General features: G+C 46.7%; 2 protein-coding genes across 2 annotated transcripts; one reads left to right on the top strand and one right to left on the bottom strand.

The window, feature by feature from the left end:
* Nucleotides 1-19: 19 nt before the first annotated feature.
* trim65 (tripartite motif containing 65) lies at nt 20-5,797 on the bottom strand. Its single transcript, XM_068583295.1, has 8 exons — nt 5,727-5,797; nt 4,774-5,225; nt 4,556-4,651; nt 3,962-4,192; nt 2,825-2,993; nt 2,616-2,705; nt 2,270-2,487; nt 20-1,658 (listed from the first exon to the last, which is right to left on the bottom strand). The coding sequence occupies exons 2-8, from the start codon at nt 5,221-5,223 to the stop codon at nt 1,350-1,352; spliced, it is 1,563 nt and encodes a 520-aa protein (XP_068439396.1). The 5' UTR covers nt 5,224-5,225; nt 5,727-5,797; the 3' UTR covers nt 20-1,349.
* Nucleotides 5,798-6,284: 487 nt separating this feature from the next.
* On the top strand, nt 6,285-9,532 carry mrpl38 (mitochondrial ribosomal protein L38). The gene is made up of 9 exons (XM_068583548.1): nt 6,285-6,375; nt 6,723-6,911; nt 6,999-7,130; nt 7,231-7,433; nt 7,600-7,672; nt 7,780-7,825; nt 8,498-8,656; nt 9,028-9,164; nt 9,314-9,532. Exons 1-9 carry the CDS (start codon nt 6,291-6,293, stop codon nt 9,448-9,450), a joined length of 1,161 nt encoding a protein of 386 aa, XP_068439649.1. The 5' UTR covers nt 6,285-6,290; the 3' UTR covers nt 9,451-9,532.
* Nucleotides 9,533-9,784: the final 252 nt, after the last annotated feature.

Here is a 9,784-nt window from a genome sequence, read left to right as displayed (position 1 = left end):
TTTAAGTGCTCATGATTTCTTTAAAAAAAAAACATTTGTACAGTACAGCAGATTCCATCACAACAGTCAGCATCAAAGGTTTAAAACTGTACAGGCCAAAGCGTGTGCATTCATGCTAAAATCCCAAGATGAGAAAAAGTTATTCCCCTTATCAGTTCTGTATCCCAGTAGTAATGTTCAGCCTACAGTGCTCACGGTACCACGAGGAGAGGGAGGGAGGGGGGGGGGGGCTATTACAATGAACTAAATTCACTACATCCTGCAGCGGCTTATTGTCCCGTACGCACAGCATGATGAACTGGCTCATGTCCTTCGGGGGGTGAATTCTGCCCAGAAATGACAAAGGTTGTGAGAGCGAAAAGAAATAAAAGGTTTGTGCACACACAAGCATCTTTTTCCTCCACTTGAAGGCCAGTACTTGAACATAACATTTTCAAAATTCAAGTATAACCAGAATTTCCAGACAGCAAGGGCGATGTATTAAGTTATTATTTGTTCTCAACAAAGGGCTTTTAACAGCAATGCAGATAAAGGTCTCTGGCTTTTTCTTATAGTGCTACGACTGTTTGTCCGTCCAACATAAATGAACAGCAATCAGACGTCAGCTTATCTCAGCTTCTGACTGGAAACAGCCTTTCTGTCCAAACGGGTAACAAGTCATCAACCAGCCTCTCTAAAGCTCACTGATTTTAATCCATGGTGTAAAACAAGTGTTAAAAATAACAGGTTGTAGTTTTATGGAAGGTTGTGGACTATTTATTGTACTTCCTGTAGTCCCCACTGGTTGCCATCAAACACGTTAATTCCCTATGAGCAGAGCCAGTGTTGCCATTTCCAGTCTTTATGCTAAGCTAGGCTAACCGGCTGAAGCTTCTTGTCCACCTGGTCTTGATCATCTCGTCTAACTCCCAGCAAGAAAGCCAATCTCCCAAAACATAACTACTTCTACCGAGGGGTCAGGCACAGTAAAATCGGACGTAAGTGCAACACAAGTCTCGCGGTCACAGTCACGTGAAAAGACGAGCCAAATGTCACTTATTCAGCAGTCGAGGGTTTAAGGAAACTAACGCGTAGCTGGTCCAGCACTCTAAAAGCAACACAAAGGATAAACTGATTCCACCGAACTCATTCGCTCCTCAGAGACTCTTTGTAGGGAATCTACTCGCTCAAAAATGTGCTTTGTGTTGGGTGTGAACGCAGCATTAGGCTCTTTCGGACCCGAGTTTGAGGCCAGTTCCTGCGCTGTTGTTGGTGTGTGGTCAGTAAATGTGTAATAAATCAAAGCCTTTGTTTGATAGTGTGTTGTATTACTGAGCCCCCTCCTAAACATTCCCTTTTTGTGAGTCGGCTTATGTGGAGCGCAGGGTGACGCTGACCCCCTCGCCTATCCAGCAGGCGGGGAACAGCTCCCGGCTGAAGGCACAGTGGAACGCGTGGAGCCGGGTCTGCCCGTCCCCGTAGTAGGTGAGAGTGCCGGCCTCGTAGTCCAGCAGCATGCCGATGCGGCTGTGCCGCGAGGATCCCGCCAGAATCTCCCGCCGGCCGTTGTGCCAGGCGCTCAGCTGATGCTCGTCCAGCTGCAGGCTCCAGGACAGCTCGTTCATACCCACCATGCACCGCTTGCCCTTCTCCTTCCTGGGGATGGTCTCGTAGGTCACCTGATGAGAAGCACAGGGCGGGAGGGGGAGGGGGAGGACAGTGAATTGTGTGCGAAGGAAGCAGACCCTGGAGGAAAAGTAAGAGGATCACCAAAGATATTTCTCTATTTAACTGGAACAATGTTGTATTGTCAAACTTTCCCCTGTTCATCCATGACCAGCAGCCCGTCAAATCAAATCATGCAATCCACATATATGCATGCACATATATGCATGCACATATATGCATGCATGTAGGGATTTTTGCAAAGTTCGTGCTCGATGCTCGGCATGTGAACATTAACGACACTCCACCTAACGCGTGGATGCCAGCTGATTTCTGGAAAGAGACATTGCTTCCGGCGCTTTGATCTCCACATGCCGAGCGCCGTGTAGTCCCGTTATGTTTCAGAGACGGTGGACATTTCTGCAGACACATTTGGCAACTCACGCCGAGATAATCTAGATTGATACATGGCACTACAGGTAAGAGGATGGACATTTGATTTTCGAGTTTAAGGTGGACTGTTCCTTTAAGATCGCATCGTGATTCCTATTGGCCCCGGCTGGTTTTCCTGAATATGTGAACTTTAATGAACATGAATGATGAGCGACACGCAGCGGTTCTTTACCCCGAGGTAGGCCCAGGGCTTGGACACCTCCAGCTCCCAGTAGTGCTGTCCACGAGTGAAGCCCTGAAAGCAGAGCACCTGCCACGTGTGATCGAAGCGCGCTTCATGGTCCGGGACGAGGCGCGGCCCGGAGGTCAGGTGCTCCGCCCTCCGGTTCTCCTGGGACAGAGACAGGTGCATGTTGGCCGTGCGGGGGTCAAAGGTCAGAGAGCACCGGTCTGTTACGCGGAAGAAAGAAACAAAGACATCCACAGTGTTAGCATCTGCTTCTGTGCCCTTTGCTCTTATTAATTACATTCAGAAGAACCAGAGAATCACCGTTAAATACTTTGAACAGAGGACTTACAAGCGCTGAGGCCCTCCTTCCCACCCGGGTGGCACGGAGCGGCTGGGCTGGGAACCACAGCTAAGACCGGCCTCTTATCCTGAGGAGAACCTGGAGACCAATGACAAGCTTGAGAACACAGAGCAAAGAAAAGGGAGGGGGGGGACAAACTGCCGGCAATTCAAGCTAAACTGCCACAAATGGAGACGGTACTCTCAAAGGCATATTACCTTCTTCGTCCGGACCCACAGCGGCGCTCACAACTTTCTCCAGGTCCTCAAACACCAGCTTAGAGACTCTGGACAGGACGTCGGTGACGCCGTTCAGACGGTCTTGAAACTTCGGCGTGACGTCAGTGGGGATATCTTTGAAACGTGGAACTTCGAGGATCATCGATTCCTGTGAATAGAATATATTCTTCCCTCCTTATCAGAATCAGAAACTTTTTATTGCCACGTGAGTTTGTACAAACGAGGAATTTGTCCTGGCGGAAGGTGCATCACAACACGACGACAACAACAACAACAACAACAACAACAAACAACAGCAGCAACAACAGAGAACATTTATCTATACAAGAGAAAGTATAAAATAAAATTTGGACAAACAAGTAATAAGTAAGTACAAAGTAAGTAAATAAGTAAGGTGCAGTAAATATGCAGTAAATAATTAGCGATGCAATTAAAAAATAAGAAATAAAAGGTAGCGATCAGTAATAATAACAATAATAAGAGTAAAGGTAAAGTAAAGTGCACGGAATGAGGTTGTGATTGTTGAAAGTGACAGGTGATGGGTAAAGTGGCGAATGACTTTGAATGTGTGGAGCGATGTGCAGCAGAGAGAAGAGAGAGAGAGAGAGAGAGAGAGAAGAGAGAGAAGGGAAGGTCCTGGGGGAGACAGAGTCAGTCAGTGGGGGACCCGGGCTCTATTGATGAGCGAGACTGCTGCTGGGTAAAAACTGTTTGTGTGGCGGGAGGTCCTGGTCCTGATGGACCTCAGCCTCCTGCCAGAGGGAAGGGATTCAAAGAGCTTGTGCCCGGTGTGAGAGGGGTCGGCCGCAATCTTCCCTGCCCGCTTCAAGGTCCTGGAAGCAAACAAGTCCTGGAGGGACGGCAGATTGCAGCCAATCACCCTTTCGGCACAGCGGATGATGCGCTGCAGCCTTGCCTTGTCCTTGGCAGTGGCTGCAGCGTGCCAGACGGTGATGGAGGAGCAGAGGATGGACTCAATGATGGCGGTGTAGAAGTGCACCATCATTGTCTTATGTTTGTAGATAGGGGGCATCTCACTGTGTGTGTCTAGTGCGATATAGTTGTTACATCACAGTCTTTCCGGGTGAGCCAAACAATCGTGTAGAAGGTACAAACCTTGATGAGATCTGTATCAGAGAGGTCATGCACAGCTGTCATCTGTCCCTGGCTCTCTCGGAGTATCCGGGAGCGCTCCTCGAGTTCAGCCAGACGCACCTCGGCCTCGGCGACGGTAGCTTCTCTCTGCTCCTCAATAAAGTGCTCTGTAGCCTCCTGCTTCTCAGCCAGTATTTTAATCAAGGAGGAGAACTTGACACTGACCCAGGTGGAAGTCTGCTGAAGAGTCACCTGTGATGGAAAGTACAAAAGCATTGCTTAAGCATGTTTTGAGGTTAACATGTCCCAAGTCTTTTTTTATTCATCTACAATAGCAAACTTCACCTAGGACCTGATCATTTCATATTTTACTTCCAAGTCTTATGGGCGCACACGGAAAATAAGCGATTGTTCCTTTTCTCGTTTTTAAATGTGTGTGAGGGACGGCAGCAGAAGGTGCTGAGTGACGCCAGCGCGTGATTGGCTAGGATCCCTAAAACACAGCAGGAGTTGGATTAAGTCACCTTTCTGACAGGTTTGGGAGGGTGGGGGGGGTGGGCGTGCTTGTCTGAAGCACAGTACCGACTCTCACGGAGGGAAAGTTTGTGGTTTTACCTTAGCTTGGTCGATATTCTCAGCCAAATCCACAATACTTTTTTGCGTCTCCTCAGTGAGTTTCCACACCTCCTTTTTCTTCCTCTCCAGCAGCAGCTGCAAAGGACACACATCAACGTCAGATTGAACACTTCACATAGTCGCAATCACAATCGTTGCTCCCCCCTCCCCACTTTGATCCATGTCACAATACCAGTGGTGTCCTCGTGTCACTTTACCTCTTGGTTTTCCCTTTCTGCCTCCAGCAGGACCTTTTCGTGGTTCACACATTCAGAGATGCCACACTCGCAGCACACGGACATCTTGTCCTGCCTGCAGTAATAAACCAGTGGCTTTTTATGGCGGTCACACAGCCCCATGGGTCGAGTCCCTTCGGCCCCCCTCGTGAGCGGCTCTCGGCAGGAGGGGCCCGTGCTGTTCGCAGCCTCGGTCAGGACCGACATGGACACGTTGCGCTTGAGAACGGGCCGGGTGGTGAACTTCTCATTGCAGATTGGGCAGTGGGGTCCGATGTCGGACTTGCTCTTGGTGTCCCAGTGGGTAGTGATGCACTTTTGACAGAAGGTGTGGCCGCAGGGGATGGTCACCGGGATCCGGAAACGCTCCAGGCATATGATGCAGTTCAGGGTTGAATTCTGGGACTCCATCTCTGAAGACAGAGCAGACATCTCTGTGGAAAAGGGGCAGAGCAGAAGGAGGAGGTTGATCGGGACGGGACAAATTTGTATCATATGCACCATGACGGTTATGTCACATAACTATTTATTAGATCTGTATTAAGAGGTTAGCATTATATTTTAAGCGCTTTATATAGAAGCAGTTTCCCCGAAGGGCTACAAACAAACAAACACACACAATTTAAAAGGCCCAATTTTGTGCTAATGCCAGTTATTAAATAGCAGAGCCGCGGTTCAGCGACACCAGGCTCAGTCCACACGGTGACGTTAACTACCACACATGAAGTTTGCCAAGTGAAAGAGGAAGAAAAAAAGCTAACGTCTGCTAACATTAGCCTGGATTCAAGTCAGTTAACGTTAGCTGCTGTAGGACGTCGGGACAAACAATAGCAGTCAACATATTACTCTAGTCTGGTGACTTGGCTCTAAGGAAGCGCTCACTTTTAATCCCAACCCCGATATAATATATAAAATGACACAATGTGATGTCTTACCCACTCAGCGGATAAATACATTCGTGCACGGCATCTGTGTGAGTGCTGGATATCGTCAGGCGAAGCTTCCCTGATGACGACAGACGCAAAAAAACAGTGATGCCTTCAAGTACAGTTGGGAAAATGTTAGAATTGCTTTTACGAGATCGTTACTACCACGTAATTAACGGAGATGAATGTTAGCCACTTTTTTCACTTCTGCCGCCATTAATTTGCTGTATTGCAACATTGCAGATAAGTCCTGTTTGGTGTAACAGTAACTGATTACTCAAAAACCCAAAACTGTAACGCTCAGTTTTTCATTAACACTAAAATACAAGAATCATATATATATATATATATATATATATATATATATATATATATATATATATATATATATATATATATATATATATATATATATATATATATATATATATATATATATATATACAATTATAATAAGTTATATTATTGAATATGGTATACATCAAATCTACAGAAGACCCCTAAAGCTACATTTGCACAAACTCGTTTTGTTCCTCTCGGCCACCGTATCTTCAAGAAAAAAATCAGTCCAAGATGGCGCTGCGCGCAGTTTGCGGTGCTGCTCTGCGAACTGGGACAGATTTAGGGGTCAATAATGCCAGGACGTTTGTCTCGACAGGTATTGTAACGACCTTGCAAACTTTTATTGTGTTCACATACAGGTATTCGCGCCCAGGCTTCAGCCAGTATTGCGTGTATATGATTGCTCTCCTCCAACGCGGAGAAAGACGTTTCGCTAAATTGCGTTGAAGAATGTAACAACTTAATGTGGTGTATTGTTCGGAAAGGGAAACGTAAGGACAACATACGATAATATGACATCAGTAAGGGTAGGGTTACAAATCTCACGTGTCAGTTACTCACAACCAACAAGAAAATGGCATCCTATTGTCGGTGATAACAAACTGTGTGTGTGTGTGTGTGTGTGTGTGTGTGTGTGTGTGTGTGCCCATGCCCATGCGACAGCGTTCCTCTGCAAACGGGTAGCACCTTTGGGTGCGATGCCGAACGATGAGATTGATGTCCAAAACCTGGAGTCAGTCGAGAAGTATCGCAGCTACACGCGTTACTTGAAACGAGCGGAGGAGGCGAAGATCCAACCCGCCTGGTGGAAGACCTACAGGGGCTACGTGGACAGCAGTGACCCCGAGCACGGTGAGACACGTGAAGGAGGATCTTCTAGTGTGCAATGTCCTGTCACAAAAACACATTGGTTGTAAGAATTGTATTGCGTTGTTGCAGGTGCAGAGAAAGTGGACATTGGACTTCCATTCTGTCAACCCAGCAGGATCAAAGTGGCCAGGGAGAGGAAGGAGGTGATGAAGGAGAACAAGAAGAGCGTCGAGCTGGAGAGGGCTTGTCGCCTGCGCACTTGTGAGCGGACCTACTTTCACCATGAAGGGAATGCCGGCGTGTTTTTAACTGTCAAGTGAATATATTATATATTGACTATGCTCCTTCTCTACCCCACCAGTTAAGATTTCCCTGGATGAAGTGCAGAAAACCTGGGAGAAGAGCAGCGGCATGTTCCACATAAAGAGACTGGCCGACCACTACGGGGTCTTCAGGGACCTCTTCCACATGGCATATTTCCTACCTCAGGTCCCGCTCCAGATCTGCTATAGCCAAGACAACAGCAGTCAAGTGTATTATGGGAATCGGCTGACCCCAACGGAAGTACGTAAAAGGACTGGAGGTTTTTCCTGATTTAGCCTTTTTTTATTGATATTCTAAAGGTCAAGGCCACCCAAAGTGCTGTTTCTGTATCTCATGATGTTCTCCTTTCTGCTCTGTACCTTTTGCATCTGTCTTTTCTGACTGTGTGCTGTGTCTTTCTGTCTAGACAGCTTCTGTCCCTCAAATCGCCTTTGAGGCGGAGGAGGGCTCCCTGTGGACCCTTCTGCTCACCTGTCCAGGTCAGCATCCGCTCCCACAGGAGGCCGTTCTAGGATGAGTGAACACAGTTCATTCATGGATTCTGGGCATTTACATAAATAATGTAAAAATGTATTGTCTTTTTCAGATGAGCATCTTCTGGACAACGAGGCAGAATACGTCCACTGGCTAGTGTGAGTACTTAAAGTCAACTGTGCTTTCATTTGTGCGGCACAAGTTTTAGACGGATTTATAGATGACCTTAAATAATTGATGAGAAACGTAAATTACAGTTGCCAATTTAAATTAAAATTCATGCCTAATTGTGGATTTCAGTTAAAATAAAAGTCCATTTAAACATATGTTGAGTTTATTCAATTCAGTTTATTTTGTACGGCCCAAAATCACAAATACCCAAATTTGCCTTGGAAGGCTTCACAGTCTGCACACATAACATCTCTGTCCCCGGACCTTTCACTTTCTGCAGAATGATTGAAGTGCCAAAGTTTAAAAAAAGTTAGAAACTAGAAGGCCGTTTTTCGCAGTTGTCTGTGGAAAGTGGGAACTTCACTGCGTTCACCTTCCAGCGCCGCTTAAAACATGTAGGCGTGAAAGCGTGACTCTGTGACATCACAGCTAGTTTGGCGCTGCTCGTGGTTCAGTGTGTAACTGACGCTGTGATCAGAGTGACGTGGAGACCTGAAAACGTCCAAGAGTGGACTTTTCTGTGACTCAGGAGACAACTTGTTGTGTCCCGCAGTGAGACTCCAACACAAAGTTGCATATTCACTGATTTACTACAAAATAAAATGCAATTTTAAAGAATTTTCAACCGCTCCAGCCTCACACAACCTGTGTTTCTGTAGAGGGAACATACCGGGCGGAGCCGTGCAGGCCGGGGAAGAGCTGTGCCACTACCTGCCCCCCTTCCCCGCCAGAGGAACGGGCTTCCACCGCTACGTTTATGTCCTTTTCAAGCAAGAGAGGACCATCAACTTCCAGGAGGATGTCAGGCCGTCGCCATGGTAAGCAACACGAAAACATATGAAATACAGCCTCAACGCTTTAAAATTTGAGATTTTCCTTTTTCTAGTCGTGCAAATATCTACCTTTTTTATTTTTAAGGAATAGGTCGCCCACAAAATGTCTGTCAGTCACTCGGCCCGTGTTTTTCCTACAGCAAAACCGTATCAAAACGTCCTCACAACTCGTGTTGCATAATCTCAAGTCTCATTTCTCCGTGCTCGCATATAGATGCATACATTTAGTTTTGCTCTTGTTAAACGTGGCTCTCATGTACTTCAGCTGGAGGCGTGGGTTTTGTATTTTATATAAAAAATGGTTATTTTGTGGGTTGTTACTGCTTTAATACACCTTGCTGCCCCCCCCCCTGTAGCCATTCCCTGGTGGATCGCTCATTTAAGACGACGGCCTTCTACAGGAAGCACCAGGACAACATGACACCGGCAGGTTTGGCCTTTTTTCAGTGCCAGTGGGACGAGTCTGTCACCGAGACTTTTCACACCACACTCGGTGAGTCGCGTCAACGCTCACGGACGCGAGCGCAACCTTTGGGGCTTGTGACGTTTTCCTTTTCTTTCCCGAGGTTTCGGGGCAACAAAGATTGTGTGTGTGCTCGTGGAGTGACCGTTAAGCCTGTGTGTTGTTTGTGCTTCCCGTAGACATGAGGGAGCCGGTGTTCGAGTTCATCCGGCCTCCAGTGTACCACCCTCCACAGGTCAAGTACCCTCATCGACAGCCCCTTCGCTACCTGGACAGATACAGGGATGGAAAGAAGCACAGCTATGGGATTTATTGATGTGTTGAGAAAACACATTTCCTTGCAAATGGCACGTTTAGCATATTTATGTGAAAAATAAATGTTTTTTTTCTTTTTCCAACTGTGCTGAGATTTAATTATATTAAGAGCTGTTATGTTGAGGAGGTTATGTTTTTAGTCCGATTGGATCTTAAGTCTTTTTGTTGCTGTTGGAAACTGACAACCGATATTTGGGATTTGAAGGAAGTCCTTCATCGTAGTCCTTGAAAGTAGAACATAAGACACAATCACACGGTATGGTAAGCTGTCAGGACAACGAAATCTAACATCAATTATCTGGTGCAGTCTGCTTTGACAATTCTAGAGGTCAAAG

This window comes from Clinocottus analis, unplaced genomic scaffold (assembly GCF_023055335.1).
Source record: "Clinocottus analis isolate CAN_PGR_092001 unplaced genomic scaffold, fCliAna1.0.p SCAF_19, whole genome shotgun sequence".
NCBI lineage: Eukaryota > Metazoa > Chordata > Actinopteri > Perciformes > Cottidae > Clinocottus > Clinocottus analis.
This window is presented reverse-complemented; position numbering and strand designations above follow the sequence as displayed.